At 36.9% G+C, this 26,995-nt stretch overlaps 1 protein-coding gene across 6 annotated transcripts in view; it reads right to left on the bottom strand.

Moving 5' to 3' along the window:
- Positions 1-26,995, bottom strand: part of LOC131030498 (uncharacterized) — a 227,606-nt gene that overhangs the window by 65,841 nt on the left and 134,770 nt on the right. For 3 of the 6 annotated variants that reach the window (XM_057961346.2, XM_057961347.2, XM_057961348.2), the window contains exons 8-13: positions 17,727-17,962; positions 17,491-17,643; positions 17,109-17,248; positions 16,855-16,952; positions 16,595-16,686; positions 13,205-13,341 (exon numbers count right to left, since the gene is read on the bottom strand). In XM_057961346.2, the coding sequence (XP_057817329.2) occupies positions 13,205-13,341; positions 16,595-16,686; positions 16,855-16,952; positions 17,109-17,248; positions 17,491-17,643; positions 17,727-17,962 (856 nt within the window). Of the gene's footprint in view, positions 1-13,203; positions 13,342-16,594; positions 16,687-16,854; positions 16,953-17,108; positions 17,249-17,490; positions 17,644-17,726; positions 17,963-26,995 lie in introns of those variants that run through there. The other 3 variants (XM_057961349.2, XR_009102912.2, XM_057961350.2) reach the window with 3 other exon arrangements.

Here is a 26,995-nt window from a genome sequence, read left to right as displayed (position 1 = left end):
TCTCACCTCAACTGCAATATCTGATGTAGATTGTTTCCAAGCTGCCCATGCATCGCTAACAACCGTGGAACACAAAGCTCCTTTGACTTCACAAAGGCGGTCAAGAAGAATGAAGTAAGAAGCAAAACGTGTGTCAGCAGGTTTGAGAAGTTCCACCTTGGCAAACTTACGATAAATGGCTTGTGTATGGTGATGGTTACATATGAACATTTGTATCTTTCTGCCCTTCTCTATGAGATCTGAAATCCATTGGAACTTGCCAATATCCTTGAGAGCATTATTTAATGAATGCACACAACATGGTGTCCAAAATATCTGCCTGTACCTCTTTTGCACCAACATGCCTGCTGCTTTACAAACAGGGGCAGCATCAGTAACAACTTGGACTACATGTGATGCCCCCACCTCCTCAATGCTATCACATAGCTGGCTATGAAGAAATTCTGCATTTTTTTCTTGCCCTGAACAATCTATTGCCTTCAGAAAATAAGGCCCTTTGCTACATGTTACCATGATATTAAGTAGTGGACGATTCCTAGCATCTGTCCACCCATCCATCACAATGCTACATCCTTCTTGAGCCCACACTCTTTTCAATGGTGCAGTTTGTTCCTCTAATCGACTTTTTTCTTTATCAACAAGAGTAGTGCGAAGCTTCTCATACCCAGGTGGTTTATAGCCTGCTGGTGCATTATTGATAGCACGAACCATCTCTTCATAGAATGGAGAGCGAGCCACATTGAATGATATTCCATTTGCATAAAAGAATCGTCCAATGGCTGCATCAACTGCTTCTCGTCCTTGCACATCAAACAATCTTCCAATGGGGTTTGCGCTGCCAATGCGTGGTCTTTTGGGAGCCGGTTCAGTTGCTAAACCTCTAGAAGTCACATCCACCTCTGACTCTCTATCATGACTGTAAGTTGTAGTAGCTGCCCCTGTTGTTGAAGCATGAGAGCTTCGCATAACAACTTTCCCATCAGCCCTTTCTTGTTCTCTCACAGCATCATATCTTTCACACTCATTTGGACAACCTTCAACACCATTACATGGCAAGTGGATGAAATGAGCCTTCACCCTCGTGTAGGTACCTTTCCATCCCAAATTACAAAGTTTGCATTTGATAGTGGCTGTTCCACCTGATCCTTTCGGCCCCGGAACACGATCAACATACTTCCATAGTGGGTACAACCCTTGTCTTCCTCCACCCGACATTTTGAATGCTCAATCTGAATAAAAAATTAAAGTTTAAAATTAAAACAAAAGAATAATATGATTATAATTTTTTTTCTTACTGCTCAATCTGGTAATATTAAACATGGCTAATATTCTGGTAAAATCTGAAATCATTAATAATAAATAAAAATATTAAATAATTTCAATAAAATCATTAATAAAAAATTAAAAATATTACACATGGCTAATATTCTGGTAAAATCATTAATAGAAATATTAAAAATTGAAATTATTAATAAATAAAAATATTAAAAAAATTATTAAAATGCAATTTTAATTTTTTAAATGTAATAATAATATTTTTTAATTTTCAAGTATATGAAAATAAAAAAATATTATTATTACATTAAAAAAATTAAAATTGCATTCAAACTGAAACATTCACATTTCACAGTTTAAATAAATTAACAATAAATATTATGAAATGTATATATTATATAAAATTTAAACTTAAAGTTTAAAGTTTTAAACTGTATATAATTAATAATTATTAATTATTAATATTATAAATTTAAAATTTATAATATAATAATAATATATTTTAGTTTTTAAATTTTTAGTAAAAACTATAAACAAATTCTTTAATTCATTTTTCACAGTAAATGAACTGTGAATGTTCGATGGTTAACCATCGAACATTCACAGTTCATTTACTGTGAAAAATGAAAAATCGATGTATGTAACCCAGCAAATGCCAAAAACAAAGACAAAACTAAATAGTAAAATTTAATGGCCGAAGTTGAATAAAACCTGTTGTTGAAGTTTAACTCGCCTGCAAATCTGAATCCGAAAACCAGTTTCGGCGCTATTCTGGATTTCGCGCGGCTACAACGTGTTCGCCCGACTGCAACCAGTGTTCGCGCACGCAAATGGGTTCTTTTTAGGGTTTTCGTTCACTTTTTGGCCACCGCTAGTTGTGACGTCGCATTTTTTAGGTTTTTTTAACCTTTTTCACGCGTTTTTTAATTTTTGTTTTTTTTTTCGGCCGGGATACGTCGGGAGACGCCTTGCCGACTCCCACCCACGTCTCCTGAAAGTGGAAACGCACCCATTGGCGACTCCCACACAGGATACGCGAACCGGTATCCGGTGCGGGTCTCCAAGGGTGTAGGGTACGTTTCCCTGCAACCCAGGAAATTAATGAAATAGAGATGAATTGACCAAATGCAAGTGGTCAGTTTTGGGTGTCTACAAATACTTTGGCCATATTTTCTTTGATATTTTTTTATTTTATCTTTAAAATAAGACACAAGGTTTTTATTTGTATTGACTTTACCTCAATTATTTGTGGGTTCATCCTCAATTGACCATAATTGAAGAACATAATTTATCCACCTAGTTAAATGCAAACAATTATCAACCAAAAGGGCAGGGAAGTTGGTATATGTGCATTCCAACTTGCACCCCATATCACACAAGTGAGCTAAGTACGAGAAGGGAGCAGCAAAGCATTGCGATGTAGCACCAAATCAGCCTAACTTGAATGTTTCTATTGCAAAAATTTCTTTAACCAAGACTAAAGAGGTTCATGAAGCTACTATGTGAGACCTACATAGTGTTAGTGTAAATAGAGTCATTGTCCAAGTAGCTAGCTAATCACCTTTCAAGTCAGTGAGCTATTCACACTTAGCTTAAGCTTACTTAGGGTAGTTTAGAGTTTTGTCTCACCTCATGTGATTGAGACATGTGTCCTCATCACTTGAGACACCTAGTGCATTCATATTTGAGACTTGCTCACACACTTGTCAAATGAGCTCACAAGTGTTGCATCTTTCAAGGGGTAGTTGGAGTTTCACTCCTACCTTCTCATCTCCTCATCCTTGCTTATATATGCAAGGTTGATCATTGTATTATATACTCTTTATTTTATATTGATAGACATACTATTGTGCTCATCTTTGTTCACTTATGGAAGGTTATCAATTCATTCTTTTTTATCTTAGTTAATTCCAACATGGTATCAAAGCCATGAGAGCATGTTCCTTTCCATAATGTGATTTTTGCTAAAAAAAAAACTAAGTTGTCAATTCGGGTTCAAAAAGTCGATACGTTAGTACAGCAAAATTTTGAAAAAGGGTTTGGGTTCATTTTAGGTTCATTAGTACAAAAACAATGTAAAAATTATATATAAAAATATATATTTGTGCAGCCTAGAAGCATTAATTAAGATTAGAATGTCACATAGCATCATATAAACAGCAAAATCAACTTAAACTTGTAATCATAGCATCATGATCATACCATCATAGCATCATATACATCAAGTTCAATATCAAAATGACAAAATAGTAATATTGAGTTCAAGTATCATTGTTTAAACAATTGAAACTATAGTTTTAATTTTTAAAGTTCAAGTATCATTGTTTAAACAATTGAAACTATGGTTTTAATTTTTAAAGTTTAATCATCAAATGGATTCTCTAAATCATCAAAATCATCATTCTCATCCTCTTCATTATTGGCATTGACATTAGATGAACCAATGCCAATGCCACTTGTACTTGCATTATTAGTTTGCTCGCTTTCCAAGTCATCAAATGCAACAAGCTGAGAAGCAGAAGCATCCAAGTCAATATGCTCTAGCTTTATGTCTCACATCTTTGACTCCCCTTGCTTATAGTCATGTTGCTTGTGTGAAAGAAGATGTAGGTTGGAATGCACATATATTAAATTCTCTGCTCTTTTTGATTGCAATCTATTGCACTTTACTAAGTGGATGAAAGAGTATGTGCTCCAATTTCTTTCTGATGCAGATGATGTAATGTTCCCTCGCCAATGTACGGCAATATGGAGAGCATGTGGGTGTGACCGTACGGTGAAGGTGAGGGCGTACGGTGGAGGAATGACGTATGGTGGGAGGTAAGGCGTACGGTGGAGGAATGGCGTACGGTGGAGGTAAGGCGTACAATGGGAGGTAAGGCGTACGGTGGGCGGTGAGCATACGGTAGGCATACGGTGGAGGAATGGCGTACGGTGGAGGTAAGGCGTACGATGGGAGGTAAGGCGTACGGTGGGCGGTGAACGTACGATAGGCGTACGGTGGAGGAATGGCGTACAGTGGAAGGTAAGCTCCAGTGAATGTGCGTTGAAGGGTTGATCTTCCGTAAGCAATAAATTCTGAATGTATCGGATTAACAAATATGCAACTGGAGTGATAAACAAGGATGAGATTCAAGATTTGCCAAATCCGGAACGAGTACAAATAAACAGAATAGGGTGAGGGGTGAATCTCACCGAAAATACAAATACCAAATAGGGAGGGTCTTTCACCTCCGAAATGGCGGATACCAGAACTCCAACAGGAATTCACACAGGAGAGAACAAAATATCAAAATTCACATACCTACAACAATGACTAACTTGGCCATATATATGGGCTGCAGGAAGTTTCCCGAAGGGTTACAAACGGGCCAACACCAAAAAGTTTATAACTAACTAATTAATTAAAGGGGCCCGAAATATATTATGAAGTACAGGGCCGTACAATAAATTATTTAAATGGACTATTTAATTATATCGGGGGCATTACAGATGAACTAGCAAACTATGAAGACAAAGCATACAATTAAAGTTATAAATTTATAAAATTAAAAATTACTAGCAACCTATGAAGACAAAGTAAACTGTAAATAAAACTTACTTGTGATAAATTTTAATTAATTAAACTTACTTGTGATAAAACTTTGACTACGAGGGGTTGTAGGTTTTGGAAGCATGTGCCATGTTAGTACCACCAACTATGAGCATCCTTCTTGAATCTATGACGAGGAACATCAACACAGAGACCATTTCCATTCTCAAATTCACAAATTCTATTAACTCATTTGTAATCACGTCTCGCACATCATCTTCAAGGTAGAGTATAAGGAATCTTGCCTTGTACCCATCAGACACTTCTAAATATCTCCATGCTGCAAGCCTTCCCGGTTGATCAATAAATTGATGTATATAGTACTTTGGTGTCAAAAGCATAGGCAAGAAGATGTGAAGGTGTGGTCACCTTATTGCACCTTTCTACAACAATTGCTTCCACTTGTTTGAAGAACTTCTCCTCAGGGTCTTGCTCTTTTGCATTTATAATGCACTTCATCTGCTCAAGCATTGAGTCAATGCGATCATAAATCTCTCCAATGCGAGGCCTATCCATGTCACTATAGCAAATCATACTCATAATAGGTTCAGCAAAACTAAAGAGATATGTCACAAGATCCCACCATGAGTCATCCAATATCCTGGCCCTAATTCTTGCTGCCCTCTCAATGTTGCTCTACTTCCATATAGCCCAATTTTGGCTGACCACCATATTAAAAAATGCCACTTTAACTTTCACAAGTCATCTCCAGATGATTGTGTTTGATGCAAAATGGGTCTCAGCAACCTATAACAGAAATTAATGCCAAAATGATTAAAAAAATTAAGACAAACTTTAAAGAAAAATACACATTATAGCTTACACAATCAAAATATGAACATTGAAAATAAAAAAATCAGAAAATGTAAAATTAAATTACTATTTCACTTACCTTCAATAGCTCCAAACTCAAAAAAGATCTAAAAATCCCTTGAGACATGTGGTGGTTTGTGATGAACATCTGGATGTCCTCAGCCTCTACATACACCTGTTCGATCCAATCAATTTTATTCCCAATCTTTTGTAGCATAAGATTGAGTGAATGGACCGCACAAGGTGTCCAAAAGATGTGATGATAGCATTTCTCAACCAACAAACCAATAGTTCTACACTTTTTTGCATTGTCCATTATGACTTGAACAACATTATGGGGGTCCCATTGTCTCAATGGAAAAGATAAGAATATCTGCAATAAATTGCCCATCTTTTACCTGGCCCTCACAATCCACAGCTTTCAAAAACATTGCCCCTTTAAGGGACAATGCTATAACATTGATCAAGGGACGATATTTAGAATCTTTCCACCCATCTAAAAAATGGATACACCTGTCTTAGCCCATGAATCCCTTATGGGCTTCAATGCATCTTCAACCCCCTTCACCTCTCTTTCCAACAAGGTTCCACGTACCTTCTCATAACTTGGGCCCTTATACCCTTTTGGAGCTTCATTAACACTTTTCAACATTTTTTTCCAATATGGGGAGCAAACAACATTGAAAGCCAACCTATTTGCATATATGCCTCTTGCTACATCTTGGTCGACAATGTCTTGACTCTCATTTTTGTTGTTTTTAACACTTTCAGACTAAATAAAACTCAGAAAAATCAGAATTTGTTTCTAACTAGATTAATTAGATTAGAGATTTATAGTTTTCCAGATTTAAGCATAGCAAAGAAAGAGAATGAATAAGGGCAAGACACAGTTACCCTGGGAAAACCTCCTAGGAGGAAAAACCCAGCCAGAAAAGATCCTCAGATCTGATTATGGATTAGATTCATATGATGATTACACACTTATTTGGAGTACAGATGTTGCTGTCACAAGAAGGATGGCAGAGCAGTCTACAAGATTATCTCGCTGACAGAGATCATGATTTGCAGTCCTTCTAAACTGGTTCCCTGTGCATCAACAAGGGTTCGCTGCACCTTTAAACTGGTTCGCAGTCCTTCTATAGGGTTTGCTGAGCCTTCAATGGAGTTCACTGTGCATCAACAAGGGTTCGTTGGCTTTTAATGTTAATTTGCTGCCTTGTAAGTGTAATTCGCTGAACATGAAGATGATTGCTGATGATATATGTAATCACTACCTCAACCTTTACATGAGCAGATATGTATATATTTCGCATGTATTAAAACTGAATGATTGAATTGTGATGTGAGGTATATGCTTATTTATATGAGGAGCAATACCCCTAAACATGTCGGCTTGCCTTGTAAATTAAAACCTTTTAATTTATTTAATTTATTTAATGCGAAATGGATAGGGTTGGCCCTATCATGATGGCGTGTTAGGCTCGAGTGTAGCGTGTAGACTTTAGGAGAAGCCGAGAGGTATAAGGCCTAGCCCTACACGTTGGAGAAGGGGCTGGCCCCCTTAGGTGGATTCCAATATTGCCCAAGGCAATTGGAATCCGCCATCCCTAATTACAAACAACAATTTTGAAATGAAGTTTGTACAGACCCCTTTGATCTTTTGCGTGCAATGGCTGCTTCACTTTCAAGCTTAGTTGTGGAAAAGAAGGGGTGTTTTTCTACTACAATATTGGGATTAGATGGGAGTTGCATTCCCTTTGTTTTTTTGGAATGGTTTGATTTAATCTACAGGCTTCTCTCTCTTCTGCTTCTTCATGCTCCCCAATATATTTCAACACTATCTCTTGTGGTATAGGCACACCATTTTTTCTAGGGTATTTTTTGATGCCTCTTCCTAGTATTCCACACAAATGGCCTACCACCCGATAATATGAACTATTACATTCTATATCACATCCTTGGCATTTCCAACGGAATCCCCCACCTCCTGGAAGCGATCGTATAATGTCAACATACTTCCATAGGGGAGAATTTGGATTTGATCTCTGTTTTGATTGTTCATTTGTGCCTATGGAGAAAGAGGTAGATGCCATTCTAGTTCCTATGGCAAGAAATTATATGAACACATTCAAAAACAAAAACAAAATAATGAAACAAAAAAGAGGTAAACTAAACAAATAAATTATGGAACAAAAATTGTTGAAAAAAATGTACAAAAACCTACCTCTTTCAGCCAATGGAAGCTTACAAATGTGTAGAAATGATGCTGCAACACTTGTTCAAGCTTCAAAAATCAATGTTCAACTCCTATTTGTTCAACCTGCAATGAAAAAACTAGTGTTACCCAGGGACGCGTTTCTAGCATAATTTGACCCATCCCAAAAACGGGGACGTCTCGGAAACTCGGGAACTTTTGGAAACCTGTACTCTGGCTGTCCCATAAAATTAATGATTGAATTTTGATTATTTGTTTGACTTCCACTCTCATGCAAACTCTCAATTTTAATTATTTAACACAAACGTTATATGTTGAGGTTTTGTAATGTATATAAGCATGCTTTATCCATGTTTTTATACGAATATTTAAAATTTCCCTATATATTTTAAATTTTCCCTATTTTTTATATAGCTGTCCCCACTGCCGTCCCCTACTCTAGGGGAAAAAAAATCCGTCTCGGAAACTTGGGGTAACATAGGAAAAAACTGATGTTTGCAAAACAAATGAGGAGAAACGAACTATGCTTATATGTTAAATGTCACTATTAGGGTTTTATTTTTCTTTTCCTAGTGGCAGATTTCAAAAATCAATTAAATTTTGCAAAAAAAAAAATTTTTTGGGCCACCCAATGCTCGAGTTCGCCTAGGTTGAACCAGTCCGCCTGGGTGTGGACCCTGGCCGGACCCATAGGCGAACCAGACCAAGATCCAAACCCAAACCAAACCGGACCAATACTAGGGGCCTAGAGGGTTGAACCCTGCAACTTGAAAAATAATCAATTTTTTGATTTCCTGTACATGTATGGAAAAGTTCAAAAAAGAGGACCATATTGGTCTCTATCCATCTACCATTTTTAGTAGATAATTTGCAATTGTAGAGAATTTGGCAATTTTTGGCCCCTTTTGCAAAAGTTTTGTGGCCTCTCAACCTATTTGCAAGCTTCATGGTAATAGTGTTTTGTAGGAAGTTTGTGGTCTTTTTGGTCTATTTCATGGGTTTCCATTATTGTTGCAATCTTACACCTACCCTACACTCCATCTTTTTTGGCGCATTCATTGTTTTGTGTGCACACAAGCTCTTACATCATTTGCACCCTAATTACAATTTAGAAGGCATTAGCATGAGGCAAATTCCCATATCAGTGCCCTCCAACATCATGGACTCGACGCCTTTGTGATCTTTGAAATCATATTTGCAGCATTGGGTACCATTGTGTCTCCCATGTTAGGCATCCCATTTGAATCATTTGTGACCTATTTATGCATAAGCATTTTTCCAAGAGCATTGTACATTGGTGGAGCATTTTTTACTAGCACCAAGCATTGAGTACCCTCTATGAAGCATAGAGTGGACCTCCCATCACCAATCTTTCGTTGCATGACTATTCGAGCAGCGTACACAAATCATGGTAGAATTTTGTCTAAGGGTGCATAGCCTTTTTAATAACCTCTTGCATGTGGTCCACTTGGATTTGTCTTGCCCATTCACTAGGGCACTTCATTTTATTTGCCTCTACATAGAATAACAAGCAGTTGCCATTCCTTTTTTCTTTGGTTGCAAGTTTCATTATCAATAGAGAGGCAAACCGATAGATACTTTGTAGGGGATGTGAGACAATAATCAAAGGCATCATCATTGGCACTACCTTCATGATAGCAACCAACATCTTTTCAACGGCTCCAACTCGCCCCAACTCACAATAATGAGGTCGACTTCAACATTTGGTGTGGCAGTTTACTCTCCTATTGCATTCCATTTGCAAGAGGCAGGAGGCTTTCTTTTGCAGGTTGCCCTCTATTGATCAACATTCCTGCTTGCACTCCCAACACCCATGCAATCTACCAAGCTTATTCACATGGACTTATTGAGGGTTTCAAATTGCCACAAAGTTGTTTTTCTTACACACAACTCTCACTCCACAACAACGACTAGATCTACAGCCATATATTCTCAACAATCACTCTCCTCAAAGCAATATCGACCTACAAATAGGCAGCACTAGATGCTTGCTTTCAATCTCCTCAATGACTCCAAGGCTTCGTCTCAAACTTCACACCCCAAATCAACTACCACTTGTTGCGCACTATTGGTTGTTACTGACTTTAACCTCAAACAACTACTGTAATTGTTAGTATTTAATGCTATCTCTTTAGTAGTTCAATCAAGCCATCAAATTTAAGCTTATAAAGGGTGGATTTTTTCTTTTTGGCATAACTTGAAAAAAATCAACCATTTTTCAAGTGTGAATAATCGATGGGAAAAAAACTTCACGTCAATTCCAATGAGTGATTGGAAGGCTAGGTCCGATCTCTCCATAGACGTTTTTTCTATTTTTAGCACTAATGTATTAAAATAGGTCAATTTACAAGATTTTGATTGTTTAATAACTTTTGACCAATAGCTCAAAATTGAGCACTGTTTTTTGCAAAAGTAATGTTTTTCTATTTCCAATGCAATGGACCTTGTTGCAATGTAATATGCACTAAGTTATAAGGAGCCAAAACTAAGGGGTTTCTCTAATCAAGGGAGCAATTTGGGTGCTCTCACACTAAATCCCTTCCATTTGAGTATTCTTTATAATCCTCCTAATAAATGGAAAATCAAATGTGGATTTCGTGGGAAGAAAAGACATACAAGTGCAGATTGCATTCATCATAAGATTGAAGAGATGGAGCAAATTCTTCTTGATTATGGTATTGCCTTCTCATATAGTCTCACTAAGACACATCTTGTGAGACGACACCATCATATGGGGATGAACAATGTAGTCACACAGATTGCATTGAAGACTTATCTCCCATATCACTTGTTGCTATATTTGAATCATGTGCTCACTCATCCATGAGTTCTACTAAGTCTTTGCATTAGGACATTGCTATTGTCTTTCAAGATCCACCTCACTGGGATGCACATCTACTTGACATTCTGTGTCTTTTCGTAGAATGCCACCTTGCTAATTTGAGAGACACCATTGAGGACATTCGTCTTCTATTTGATGTTAGCTTCGATGAAGTTGCACCACCATTGCCATCTTTGGATCTTGCTCTTTCCTTGCCTACATCAGCTTCTATCATGAAAAATTGTGCAAAAATTGATGGGTTGACCTATCCAACTCAGTCATCATCTATGTTGACATCATCTGTAGTAGTATTAGATTCACATTTGGTCCAATTATCATTATACACCCATGGTCCCTATTCATGAATCTACTATGGTACCAAATCCAACATATCAATATTTTTCACAGTCTAGCATTAACTTGGAGAACTTTGAGCAAATTTTGAAGACATCATGAGCATCATTTCAATGTTTAAACTTTGAATCATGTGTAGAATTCAAAGACATTGATTTTACTTCCTGCATATTCCTATCCGGAATGGGAAGTCATCTTGCACACATTTGTGGTGTTGTTTCTTCCTAAGGGGGGATATATTATTCAACAATTATGGATCATCTTCAACATCCAGTGTCAAGCATCTACCAACACTACCTCTTTTCTCTCCTATGAGGGGGAATATTCTTGAACTTATGTGATAGAAGTATTCCTTGGGGAGTCATCATGAGTCCAACCTTCTATCTCATGTATTCTTTCACAATTGTACATTTCTTTCATGCATCATTTCTCTTTTGGAGGGGTTTTTTCCCACTTGGTTTTTCTCCTTTTCTCCGCTTTGTGAGAAATTTGTACATACTGACATGGCCTACTACTCAAGACTCATCATCTTGCATACATTACTCCCTAAGTTGCACTTGAGTGGGGGTGTTAGCATAAACAGAGTCATTGTCCAACTAGTTAGCTAATCACCATTCTAATTAGTGGCCTATTCACACCTAGCTTAAGTTTGCTTGGGCTATTTTAGAGTTTTGTCTCGCCTCATGTGGTTGAGAAATGTGTCCTCATCACATGAGACACCTAGTGCATTCATATTTTACATTTTCTCACACACTTATCAAGTGAGCTCACAAGTGTTGCACCTTTGAAGGGGTAGTCAAAGTTTCGTTCCTAACTTCTCACCTCCTCATCCTTGCCCATATATGCAAGGTTGATGATTGTATTATATAATCTTCATTTTATATTGATAGACATACTATCGTGCTCATCTTTGTTCACATGTGGAAGGTTATTAATTCACACTTTCTAATCTTGGCTAATTCCAACACATAGCATTGCTAGTGGGAGTGGCAATGCTTGTCATTCTAATGAGCCATATGATTATGTCAATGCTCTAAATGAAGAATAATATGATAGTCTATTTTGAGTTTCCATGTGGACCATTCAATTGAACAACTAACAATTAGTCTATTTGAAACATATGTTATAAATATAAATCGTTTAGGTTTATCATTTAACATTTCGCATTGAATTATCAATTACCAATAACCTTTTTTGTTTGCTATGCATAATACACACAATTTTTAATATTTTTTATTTTAGTACAGAAGTAGCCAAGCTGTACCAAACCCAGGTAATAAACAAATTGGTAAACTGCCAACTTCATACCAGAATCAGCAGCTTAGTTTTTGCAGCATTGCATGCATGCAAAGTTGCAAACTTCAAAATGTCTAAGGATGTAGACAGTAATCACAGCTGTAACACACATAAATCTTCAGCTTCATTTATGTTATGTTTCAGTAGCAATTGATCCAAATCCTGCATATAGGAATCACACACTGGCATATCCATGTAATTATGGAATAGAAGATGGGTTTCATAATTCAACAACTTAGACAGAATTCTAATTTCTGAAGATCTACCTTAATGAGGGTGTATGCCAATCTAATGGAGAAAACATGGAAGTTACAGATCTGCTTGAGAAGACGAGCATAAACAATTTTTATTATCAAGAAACTATAAGCATCCTGGACACTGGCCTCAAGAAACGATGAAAGCTGTGGCTAGTTATTCAAGTGTTCTAGTGGATAGAAGTGCTCATATGGGATCTTTGTCAAATGTTCATGTCAATTGTGATTTATAATCAGCATTATCTTTTATGTTTGTTCCAATGAAAGACTGACAACAAAGCATAAAGCATTGCACCAGTCTCAAGTTGGCCTTCCACATTAAACAAGAAAGTGCCATAGACCGTGTGATAGGCTGAAATTGACAACGAAAAAAATTGTTTGTGACAATTTATATGAACAAGGGATTGGTGATACTAGGGTGACAAATTTGAATTAATATCCGGTGGAAAACTTTTGACACTAAGCTGTACAGTGTAATTGTCCTCATTCTTTAGGATTGATAACTTCACAAAATGTAGGAAATTAAATAAGCCTGGTACCAAAGAACAAAAAAAAGCACATACCAAGGTTGGTGAATACGAACTATTTTTCCAATCTCAATCTCAAGATGGCTGCTTGTTCGTGAACTGAAAATGACTGTTATGGTATTACCCATCCCACTCTCCACATCTGAGGAAGTGTGTTGAATGCTTTGAGTGTTCTGTAAAAAATACAAGAGAAGGTTAGTGGTTATGAAGATATGCTGCTCCGTAGCACAAGCATCCATCATTATACTTCAAAGTTATTTCATATATTTTGAAATTTATGAGTTTGACATGCAAGGAGCGTGACAGCTTGCTAGCATCCATTTATAAGTACCATAAATTAAGCCAAAACTAATCTACACATCAAACTTGTAATCTGCATGTATTGATGGGTTTGAAAGAAAATAGAACTGATGATTAAAACAAGAGAAACCATGCTAAATAAATTTCTGAATCCACAATGCAACAAAGTAAGCAAATTGTTTGCACATGAATACAAGATATACCATGGGAAACACTTCCAGGAATAAAACCCAGCGACAAACACAACAATACTCAATATATTATCAACAAGAAGATGATTACAATATAGAGAGCATTTCACTTATGCTGATCTTATATCCTCAATCATGTATCCAGTCCAACAGCATGCACCTGCACAGAACCTATTCTCAATGCACTCTAATAGTTGCTCTCATTACTATGACCATTCCGAGATGTACCTACACTGGAAACCTATCACAACTTCAACTTGTGTTTCAACCTATTTCAAAACCATTATGTCACAACACCATCATTCAAACACAATGCCAGGCGCTTGATTTATAGGCAAGGGACAAATAGAAAACAACCAATTGGTTTCCAATACCATGGGCTCAAAAGAACCCAAAACTTGGTCAGTATTCCTCCAACCAAGTCCATGTACCCTGCCTCATGAATGCACCTTATGAATGAATTTCAATGCTACATGGGATTCCCTTAACTACTACAAATAAGAAGTCCACCTAGTCAAACCAAGCACTCTATTTGGAATATTCAGTTGCTCTTACAAGATTCTTTTATACATGGCTATTTTTGGCCACTCAAAGATGTCTTTCTTCAATGTCTTTGTAACCCAAATCATAAGTGCTCATGTAACTACTCTGTCACTCATACATACCTTGTGTCATAGATGCTCTTACACAGCGTAACTCCCATGTCATAGATGGCATTCCAAGTGACCAAATCAATCTTACAATGGGCATCTCAAGATTCCTCTTCAATATGGCGCCACATTCCATGAGGATTCAACATTACAATAATATTAAAATATTATCATGTAAGGTGAACACCACATCTTCTTGACAATCTACCACTTATTTTATAAATTGCATATGGGGGCCAACAAAAAACACATAGATCAATAGCAAGGGCAACAAATCCCAAAGCGTTCTTAACACTTAATTCAATATGTAATTCAAAAGTGTTTTTGTAATTCATTAGATATTTTTAAGTACTTGGAGGGAAAAGTAAATTCAAATAGAAGGCCCAAAAGGTAACTATAAAAGAAGGGCATTGCTCAAAGCAAATCATCCATATTTTTCATTCCCTTATTCCTTCTAATTTGGAGTTAAAAGTATTCAAGGACATAAACCCTTCGAGTGGGAGATCCAAAGGACAAAAACCCTTTTTGTTTCCATATTTGGATTTGAGGACAAAACCCTCGTATCTACTAGAGTGGATTCCATCTAGGGATATTTGAAGATTACAGATTGTTCCAAATTTAGTTGGGTGTTTGAAGTCATTTCTAGTTTTCTATAGTGCCACTATAAGGACCATTGCTAATTCTAAGCCAAAAATTTTGAAGTTTGACAGTTAGGTATTTTATCAAACACTTGAACTACAATTTCTTGCGAAGGGTTTCCCACTGTAAATTGATTTAACTTTTCATTGAAAGTTTGGAAATAATATATTTTCTACAACACACAATCATTCATAATGCATAATGATCATTCAATAGATAAAGACCGTAATAACAAGATTCATCACACAGTTTGTTGCTTACATAATAGAGATAGCAAACTGAACTTATTTCTGACCTCATTTCAGCAGACAACCACATTTACATCAGACATATGTCATTGCCGACTCCCACAGTACAGTCTATGGCTAGTGCCAGCATCAACAACCTTGGAGTTTCTAATGAGAACCACAACTCACACTGATAGGTATTGGCATTGGAAAATACTCCCATGTCCTTGCTGGGATTGATAATCAGCTATATGAAGAACTTCAACTCCCAAATAATCACCTCCAAATGGGCATTGACTGCCCCCAAGAGCAGGCGACTTTGTTGCAAGCTCAACAACTCCAAAGTGGAAGAAAAAGGTCGGAAAGCAACGCACAACCTCTTAAGAAACTCACACCCAGGCTGTCCATTGATTGGCGACTCAATCTGACATCAAAACCTTGCAGCAAGCCATGCCCATCTGTTAATAATCTTCACACCCTACCAAAAACAATTAACCATGCCCTCCATTCTGCCTTCAAAAAGTCGCTTGCCCTATATATTGTCCTCAACGATAATAATATAAACGTCCAGCAAACCCCTTTAGCCACTATGGAATATGGCAACCAACAAATATTGTTTTCATGAGTTGCCTAGCTAAGCGATACTCCCTGTTGGTGATTGCTGGGTCTTCTAGTATTTACAACGTCATCACAATATTTCTCCCTTTAAGACAGCAATGAATTTGTCCAAGCTTTCTTGCCACATCACTCCACAAAACTCCAATCCATGCTTTTGAACCCCCCTCCCCTCAACCCTTTTAACTTATTTTAGAACTTGTACGGATTTCATAGTATGGCTGGAAAAAATAAAATATTTATTATCCCTTACTTATCTTTCAATAAACACAACTTCCAGGTGTTACCCATGTTTTCGATAAGCCTGATATCATTCCTACATTCTGTGAATCAGAGTTCCAAATATCATTCTTCTGGACGGTATAATTAGGGACTAAAAGGTTGCATTAGATGTCATATTCATGATTCTATCTTTATAAATGCACAAGTCATGAAAAAATTAAAAATTGACAAGTATAATGTTTTTTGAATTGATCAACAGGTTATGAAAGTGCAGTGTTCTAATTTATATGTTGTTCTTCAAAGTACAATAGTTAATGAGAGAACAAATTGTACTCATAATGATATTAGCATGTACCACAAAACTCAAATGACACAGCTTGGACCTCTTAGACAAGAAATTAGATTTCTTCTTTATTGTTGAATCAAAGGACAAGAGACATCATGCATCACTTGGTAATCTTTTTCTTGGTATTGTTTCATGAATTAAATCACCAGAAACGCCTCTAGCCTGATTGATGATATGCAAAAGCTCCTTTCTTTGTTTATTGGAAGAATAATATCTTCTGTTAGCTAACATCTTACCTCACGTGCCCTTTCAACCATGCACTTACAGATCATCAGTTTTGCTTCAAAGCTTTTTGCCAATATCCATACATCTATGCATTTTTTCTCATCTGAAAAGAACAACCACCACAAATTTTTTTTAAATAGCATGTGACAAATGCAAAACATAAGTATTGGCTGCCTCAGAACTATCTTTGCCACATCTCATCTTATTGTCTATGTATAAATATACAATTATAGAGAACTTGTGAAATTACTAAATCGATAAGTTTTCATACCATGTGATTTTTGTCCCAAGTGTAAGATTTTCATAAATTGCTTATGTTCCTGTTTCTCATGATCTAGGACATTCTGCAGTCGATTGGAAAATCCACAACTGAACAGATTTTGGATTATGATTTGGATCAACAAAAGCAAAGCTACAAATCACGAAGTTCAATAAATGATTGCAACTGAAAGATTTTTAATATCTAGCATTAATAACACAGAACAATTATGAAACACAGAAACAACCACAGGATAAGATGCTTACTCAGTTCCCTTAAACCTGCTAGTAAAAGCAACGCCATTTTCCACCACAGGAGCAGAATTCAAGGCTTCCTGAAAGAGATCTGACATCATTTGTTCTCTACCCTTTGAGAAAGACATATTCACTCTCATGCCATTGTCCTCCTGTGAAAGGAAAGATAATGCTTTCACTTAGTCAACTCAAAGAGATAAACCATCATTTAATCCTAGACGTTAATTGCAACCTATTTTAAAATACTTAGACCAGAAACAAATCAATACCAAAAATACGCATACCATTTATCTTGTAGATGAGAATGTTTTAATATGCGTCTCAAAACACTATAATACATACTACTTATAATACTATTTTAACACATTTGAGAAAAAAGATAAATGTCTTTTACATTTAATAGTACACCATCCTTGCCTGACTCGTCGTAGTCAAAGGAATCCAAAATGTCCTCATTGGCCACATTGTATCTACTAGAGGGTGAATGTAAAACTCGTTTTCCCCCAGTAAGCAATCTTGTCTCTTTTCTTTTATGGATTCTTCTCAACTGTCAATCAAAGTTAAATACTGACAAAAGACTTCACTTTAAATCATCAAGAATATACTATAATAATATGAAAAGGAAGAAACCTTGTAGGAAGAACAGGGAGATGTTGTATCATTTTCAAATAGCTCTTCTAGCCGTTCCACCATGGGAAGTTGTCTACAGTCCTCTGCAGAAACATCAGATTTTACAAGCATATTGAATTGTTGTACCAATGACATGTTAGTGCTATTGTCTTGAAGTTCACTTGAATCCTTTTTTTCATGAAAAGGTAGCTTTGCTTGACGTATAGAATATTTGAATCTGTGCTTTCTTGGATTTCCTGCATATAAAATCAATTCGGATTGTAACAGATAGAATCTATATGTTACGTTAGTAAAAAGATAAAGCACCTTCAATCATTTAGAAAAAGAAAATCTGTAAATACACTATTTTCAGAATTACAGTTACAAAACATAGGTTTTTCTTAAAATTAAATATTAAGTTTTAACTTATATACTTATGGTTCAGTGCTAAATATAATTTGACAGAAAAAGTTTTTTTTATTTCTGATAATTATTTTTAAATTTGTCAATATTTGTCCATTCTCAATCAACCTTGATTTAATTGCAGCTGTAATATTCACCTACATTTAGCCACGACATTCAAATCATTTATCAGATAGTCACTTATAGCTGGCCAGATGGCCATTGATTAATCTAGCATTTGTTGCAGTTCCTATTGTTACTTGTTTGTACTCATGATACATTTGCAGGTTCATAGTAGCATATATTCATTCTCTGACTTTGATTCATTTTTCATGTATTAACAGTGAACACTGATGCACTTCTAAAAACTCACAAAGGAAACAAGATGAATTTCACTTCCAGAGCTAAATATTTATGCTCCTACCCATTAAATTCTTAACGGAAGCTAAATGAGAATGAATATGTGTCACATCCCATTCTCAATTAACTTATGTTTATGGAACAAAAGCCCATTTTATATCTTCAACAAGCTAAGCCTGAAGAAACCCAACCTCAAAGATCCCCAATATTTTTACTGTAGAGATTCTATTTCAAAATTCTAAGGAAGAAGCTTATGTCGGACTTTTGGACTTCACCAACCTGGCATGCATTTCCACCAACCTCTAGTTTTCCTCCATGCTTGTTAAAGTTTCAAACATTTCCATCCTGTCATGCCTCCTATTCATTCCCCACCTCCATTCCTTATTCCATCAGGATTTCAAAGTCTCCCATCCTGACATACCTTGCCGAAAGCCTCACTCCTCAATCCTTGGTCAAAGAGTCAGACCTCTCACCAGCATGCCTCATATCCACACCCTAATTCCTGGCTTGTGGCACAAATCATAGAGTATCCCTAACACCCTAACTCCAACACTCAAGCCCCTTTTTACTGTCAATCTCCACTGATCCCCCTGCACGACAGGACTGCCATTAATGCTAAAATGGAGTACACATCTTCCAAAAGGTTTTCCGCATGAATAAAAGTATCATTTTTAGTTCATGTTCAATGCCTATTATTATGTTTCAATAATACAATTTATCTGAATATGTATGAATTTTTTGTTGGCTTAAAGTGGTTATAAGAGTTAGTTGACGGTTTTGTTCCTCTTGGCAACTATTGGGTCCTTTAAATTGACTTTGTATCATCAAGGAAAGCAATATGATGTAGTCGGATCAACTTTGATCCTTGGCTGACCATATTTGGTCTAATTCTGTAAAACTTCATTTGCAAATAAAGATATATTTTAACTCCTCTATTTGGTATTCATTATTATGTTCACCATTTCAAGCATTCGTTTTTATTAAATAGAAAAGTAAACATTTGTAATGTCCCTCTTTGGGATATTCTTGATTGCTTTACCAAAAACAATAATTCTTACTTCAAAATTATAATAACTCTATCAAACATCAGAAATTCAAGATAATAATCAGATCAACCACTCATAACACAATCCTCAAAATCAATCAAATCATAATTTTTTGGGGATATAACTTGCCCGGAGCATGAAAGGGTCCCCGTACCTTCCAACTCCTAGCCCCAAAGCATGAAAAGGTTCATCCTTCCAACTCCTAGCTATAGAGCATGAAAGGATTAGATTCATCCAACTCCTACAAGACACTTCGTCAAATTCAAACTGATTGTCTGATGAATTTGTTTGATTAATGCTGATTGATATTTCTTGATGGATTGACTATCATTCCCTTGAATAATATTTGAATGTTATTATGAATGATCCTTGAATGAATTTCTGAAGTTATAGTGTTGCTGGATATATTTTTGTATTCTGCTTTGAATTAATGATCTGATCATTTTTAGTTGCTTGATTGATTGTTAATTGATTTTGTCCTGCTATTCTGAATTTATCTTGTGAGTTGTTATTCTAAATTGATGCTTGAATGATGGATATTTGAATGATTGGATTGATCTTTTGCTGCTTGCTGGTTTGTTTTGCTTCAATCACTTGTTGACTTGATTCATTTGCTTGACGGATGGATTGATGAGTAATGATGTATTGATGTTTGCTTGGAATGATCTCCACATATATATATCTTCCTTATGGAAGAGTCACGCCCTTTCTCACACCATCACTACTCTTGAAAACATAATTCAATATGTCACATAATGTTATATGTAATGTCCCCATTTTTTCAGGATTCTCTCCTAGTGCAGTTGGTGTTGGCTTTGGGGTTTTTCTGATGCACCAGTGAGTTCAGATGGATTAATGGAGATGAACAACACCTTCTGGAGCGATTTCGGACAACTTGTTTGAGACTTTCTATTTTTAGTGGTGGCCATTTTTAGCACTTACTATTTATAGTAAGTTTTAGTGCATCCCAAATTGGGCCTATTTGGTGTTTGGACATGCTTACTATTTTTAGCAGTTGCTATTTTTAGTAAGAGTCTATTTTTAGCAGTGAGTTGGTCTCTATTTTCCCAGAAGTGAAATATGTCATTCTTGGACGTTGGGTGAAGTTAAATTGTGTTAAAAGAAAAATATTTTGATTTTTAGTTACTTAAGTCTATTATATTGTCACTTTACGACTTAAGTGAATTGTACCCCTTGGCCTAGTTGCACAACGTTGTTTTAAAAGGGGGCCCTTTTCTGTCCTCATGTGAGGCTTATTTATGAAGAAATATTTCATCCCACATGGATTGGTAAAGAGAGTGGAGCCACTTGAGAATGTTATAAAAGCAACTTAGTGGAGTTCATTTCTCATGCTTGGCTGGAGAATTTGGAAATATTGTTAGTTTTCTTTTGAGAGTTCATTTCAAGGGCTTTTGAGGACAAAAACCCTCTTAGCTAATAATCTCTACGCTGTTGAAAAATACAGTGTAGGGATTCAGTTTGGTGCTTGTATGCCTGGTAAAATATTCTGTGCACATCTCAGTTATTTGTTTCAATTTGGTCTTGATTCATTATTGGCACATATTAGAATGCCTAGAGGAATGATTTGAAGGCTAGACGAAGCTGGCAGCTGTAGACATTTTGGGGTTGGTTCATATTGTTCTACTAGGGCCGTACCACACTGAACTGGCTGTACTGAAGCTGTATTGCTACTGTAGTTGAGATTATTACTGGGCCATTCACTTTGGACAGAACTGTACCATATTGCTGGGTTGTTTCCTTCCTTGTCAGGTCGAACTTATTAGCTGGGCCAATATCATCAGATTCGGATCATACCATTCCCACAGGCAGTGATGCTGGTCGTACCAGCTTCAGGTCTCTCTACAGGGCTGAGCTGAGTATTAGATATCAAGAAGGAATCACTGTATGATGTGTGTTGCATTGAGTATTCTGGAACAGCCCTGACGGCATTGCCTTTCACAGCTGTACCTGATTGGACTGGTAAAATACACACCTACAGCTTGGGAGTGCCTATTACTTTTGTATGGACTGAAAACTTCATTTCCACCACACCAAATCTTATGGGTATGTCATTTGAATGAGCTATTATAGTCTGAAGTTAATTATATCAGACTTGTTATGAGATTGTAATCAGACTGACATGGTGAATAAAAATCAGATTTGAAGGTGTCTGCTTAATCTTTGTTTACGTTACTTTCTTAGCTTCTATTCCTGTGTTTTGTTATGTATTGGCATTGATGTTCTATCATAAACAAACAAAAGTAAACACTCAAACTCGGTAAATCAGAAAAGTAGTCCTTGCATGCAAACTGTTTGACAAAATGTCAAACAGCCAAAACTGACAGATAAAAGGAAGACATAGCAGGTGTTATTACATTATATTACATAAAAAATTTGTGAAAAAAATGAAAAATTTTACTCTGTGGCACGCTTCCGGAGGCATAATTTCGACTAATCCTTGGACTGGCTTAATCCTCAGTCCATCCTCGAACTACATTTCAAATTTCGTCGAATTCTGGGTTCGTTTGCTATGTCTTTCCTTTAATTTCGGCTTTTAAAATCCCGACTGCAGGTGGAGAATTTTCTTCAAACTGCAAGTTTTAATGATGTCCATTGTTTTGGTCTTTGTAGGGGAATTTTCAGCTTATTACATGTGCACTTTTATTAAAAGATGAATACTTGTAATTTGTTTTAAATTTCCCCTTTTGTTGTTTTTATTATTTTTATTGTTTTTTGGCTTGTTTAGTTAAAATAGGGATTTTTTGGCTAAATTACAAGTAAACTTGTAGTTCTCTCCAAAAACCCCTACTTTAATGGTTTTTACATGTAATAGGGATTTTAAACCCCTATTACATATGTGCAAGTAAGTTATAACTTGTTGTAGGGGTTTTATTTCCCCTTTCCAAGTAAGTAAAACTTGCATCTCTCTCCAAAAATCCCGATTTTGTCTTGCAAGTGAAAAAGTGACAATTTAAACTAGCACTTTGGTCTAAAAAACCCGATTTTACAAATAAAGTGCATTTTTGACATTTTAAACTTGCATTTTGTTTCAAAAAACCCGAATTTGGCTTTGTTGAGGAAAAAGTGGAAATTAGAACTTGCTATAACTTCCCAAAAACCCGATTTTCATTGTTTCATGCGTTTCGAACTTGATCTTTGGTCCAAAAAACCCGAATTGCAAGAAAATCGTTTTTGTTGAACATTTCAAGGCAAATTTTGTGGAGAATTTGTTGGAGGAAGGCGTTTTGGATTGCTCTCTATTTTCATGCATGATTGGACACCTTTCACACCACATGGAGGTTGCTTTTGCTGGTTTTTAGCTTATAACAGCCACCACGTTTTTCCAAAAAACCACGGTTTTTACCTTTTGGGATGCAACGAATCTTCAACAATATGAATCGTTTTGGCTAGGAGTGATAAGGCGTTGAGGGTTAAGGAGGATTCAAGCATTTTCCATGCCATTTCACATGCATTTGCTGCCACATTTTTCCACAAAATGGCAAGGGTTTGGGGATTACGGTTTGTCTCTATTTATTGGATATTCTTCTTCATTCCAAGTTTGATTGCATTTTTGGAGAAGCATTTTCAGTTTGAAGCAAGGTATGTTTTCCTTTCTTTCTTGTTTCATTTTTATTATTTTTCTTGTTTTCTTAGTTTTCCTTCTTAGTTGCATTTTTGTAAATATGTTGTTCTTCCCCCATAATTCGGTTTTTGTGAGAGAGATTTTCCCCTTGGTATGCAATTTTTGAATTGCATTGTTCTTCCCTTATGGTTAAAGAATTTAACCATTTTAGGTTAAAATTCCAAGTTGAAAAATTGGAAATACCCCCCCTTTCAAATTCGGGTTTTAAAAACCGGATTACATGTTGAAAAGTTTTTCCCATTTTCATGAAAATGACATTCCTGGATTTTCCCATTTCTATCCATTCATGTTTCCCATATCCGTACTTTTCATTTCCGTCATTTTCCGCAAGTCAAATTCTCACTTTCCATCCATTTCTCTATTTGCAAATTTGAAAGTGTACTTGCATTCGGGTTTTAAAACCCCGATTGCATGTGTGCTTTCCAACTTGTATACTTGCAAAAATTTCCCCAAGATCCGAAATTGGTCAAAGACAAGATTTTCCCATTTCTATATATTTCCCCTCTTCCTCTCACAAAATCGTGAAGTTCAAGAATCGAAGTTTTTCCCATTTGAAGAAGGAAGAATGATATTTGCAACTGACTATGATATTGCCTTAACTCTTTTAAGTCTTCACCACAGTATTTCAGGTTCACAATCAATGTCAGATTTGTCGGCATCTCCAGTTTCAAAAAAGATGAAGTACAAATATGACAAATATCAGAATGAGGTAACACTTCCCAAGTTTCTTCCCCTTTGGATCGTATCAGAGATACGGAAATAGGGCACGTGGATATGTCGGAATTCGTCAAGAGGGTAGAAGATCCACAGGATAATAACTTGCAGCGGTTGTTGGACAGCCATATCCATCATGCATCTTCTTTCCCGATGGCTGCCCTAGAACCTGAGTTTGTTCTCGCTTGCGCCCATCATTTTGACAAAGAGTCAAGAGTCATCAAAAATGATGATGGCAAAGCTATAATCCGTTTTGATGCAGATATGATCAAGAAGGTCTTCAAAATACCTCCTGCACCTGTTTACATGGAAATATCCAAAGAAAGTGCAGCAGAGTATTACGTGAAGAGGGGAAAAGATTGCAAGCGACATATCAACAGGTGGATCCAAGAGCCACGAGCCTCCTTTTCAAGGTGGGAGAAGTTGTACCACTGCGATTTCAAATGGGAAATAGGAGACACCATAACCCTTCTCAATAGGATGATGGACCTCGAGTATTCTAATGTCTTTGAGCCATGGATGTATCAGTTCATCGTGTTCATAAGGCAGTCTCATCACATTTCATGGGGAGAAGTCATCTGCTATGCCTTGTGTGAACAACTTGCAGCAGTCCCTACCACCATGACTTTCTTCATGAACTCGTATTTGGTATACTTGGTAGCATCGCTTAGACACTTTCCAGGTCTTTCTACCAAGGGTGATCGCTCACTTATACCAATTTGGGAATATTATGACTAGTTGCCGTTGAGACCCAGCAGACTGCATTTCAGAAGAGTTCAAGATGCATTCTTCGGATATTTCATGTGTCAGTTTGACAGAACTCTGAGGAACAAAAGAGTATCAGATGAGGCATGGGAAAGGATGTGCGAATATGGATGTTTGTTTCTACAATTCCCCACCTTCACCTATATGAGAATTGGATGCTATGGTGGTCAGCCATATATGCTTCTCAGATACCCAACTGACAAGATCATTCTTATGGAGTTGGTAAGACAAATCATGGCTGTCCACACTTTCCCGTCTGCTAGACACAAGGTTGGAATGGGGATCTCTACCACAAATCCATTGAAAATTGGCTGGTATTCCCTTGTCAAATCTATGAAAGCTAAGGCCATGGAGACTGAATTGCAAGAAATCAAGCTCAAAAAGTTTAAACCTAGAGCTGATTTTGATTACAGGGGTATGAAGGAAAAGATCAAGAAATCCTTTGTGCATGTGCATCGCATTGAGGACGTCTGGGTAGATCTCCGCACAGAAGCCAAAGTTCTAAAGATGGATTACTGCAAGCTCACTCTTGAGCAAATTGTTGATTTGAACTTGGTGGATATCCCACAAGGGATGATTGATGATGGGCACATACTTGATCCTGAATACATTTAACAGAGGGTTGAGGAAGCTCCACTTCCTTTGATCCAATGGTCGCACAAACAGTGCATATCCATCCTTGAGAGATTTCAGCCTATCTTGGCTAACACTAACGCATGGTTGAAAAATAATGTTGTTAGACTTATAAAAATCAAGGTTGGAAAAGAAGATGATTCTACGGGGCCTCTTGGACGTAAGTCTGAGATTCAGGTTGACAACAAGGAGGGTGCATCGTCTTCGGGCACAAGAATCAAGTTGGGAGTCAATCGTCCAGTAGTGCTTCCTCCTAAAGAGACGACAGTTAGTGGGAAGGAAAAATCATGATTTCATGTTCAGGTGATCGATCTGGATAATCCAGAAGAAGGGCAGCAATTTGATGATGTTCCTAAGTCTCCAGTTTCAGATTCGCCTCATGAGATCATTCCTCCAGTTTCCATTGAAACGCCTCTTTCTCCTCCTGATTTGCTTGTGGATGAATCTCCTCAGAATGCTATTCCCATTTCAGCATATGAGCCATCTCCTGATCATCAACAAGAGACTGTGTTGGAAATTCCTAAGGATATTCCTACTTGCATCCAGTTATCAGAAATTGATACTTCCACTTTTGATTTTGAAGAGTTTATGAGGCTATCTCCATGCCCATTGGTAACTGAGTGAACCGCGGTCGCTGTCCAAACAGATATTCCTCCCAGGATGACCACGGTGATTCAAACAAAAACTGCTTCTCCTTTGCCTACAGCTGCTACTGAAGGGGAGTTGATGACTTTGCCTCCATGGCTCTGTTCTTTTACTCCGAAAAGGAAGAAGCAAGAAATCTCACCTGACGCCTTTGATTATCAGCAGAGAAAAACCGACAACTTATGGCAGCCGTTCATAAAATCACAAAACCTGCTGCTGAAGGGAGTAAATCCATAAGTTCTTCTAGTTCTCAAGAATCAATCCATGGAGTGGAAAGGGCTGCTCAGAAGATACAAGCACTGGATTCCTGGGTTGATTAGCTTCATGATCTATGTGCACAGGTAATGAAAGACATTTTTCAGATGATGTCTAAGTTAGAGACCATTGAGGAGAAACAGAATCAAACTTCTAATACTTTCAAAAAGAATCTAGAAAGTGTTGAAGAAAGTTTGACAATCTGGCGTACCATGCCCCAACAACAGCTAAGTGTTTTGCAGGAGCATGCCATCATCTCTTCCAGGATCATGTACTTGGAATTCGAAGAACTCCTGGAAAACAAGGCCCTTGTTCTTAAATCCCTCATTGAGGAGATCGGTGGTGCAAAGAGATTCCGGGGTGAAGTTTTCCGAGATATTGTCTCACATTGTGAAAGGGCCTCTTGCAACATAGTAAATCGGGATGGAGAGCTGATTCCAGAAGAAGAAGTTCTTGCTGATTTACAGATGAGGATTAATAATGAATGGAGGAGCGAACAATTCTCGGCCGCTTCAATTTAGATATTGATGAAACACTAAGCCCTTTTGCATGAAATCCAGGCTATCCTGGATAAAAACAACTTTGCGCTCCTCCGGTGTCATGACACTATTGTGAAGACTATGGTTGTTGCCAAGAACACCCATGAACCGAATCCCGATGAACTATAAGTGAGCATCCGGAAATTTCAAGGATTTGTGTCTTCACAAAATGCAACTTAAGTGTTTTTCAATACTTAGTTGAATTTTCCCTCTTTTGTAATCTTTAGTTGTAATTTTGTTTCGACAAGTTACATGTAAAAGTATTTTTTGTAAAATACAAGTTACACA

Source organism: Cryptomeria japonica, chromosome 2 (assembly GCF_030272615.1).
Source record: "Cryptomeria japonica chromosome 2, Sugi_1.0, whole genome shotgun sequence".
Taxonomy (NCBI): Eukaryota; Viridiplantae; Streptophyta; class Pinopsida; order Cupressales; family Cupressaceae; genus Cryptomeria; species Cryptomeria japonica.
This window is presented reverse-complemented; position numbering and strand designations above follow the sequence as displayed.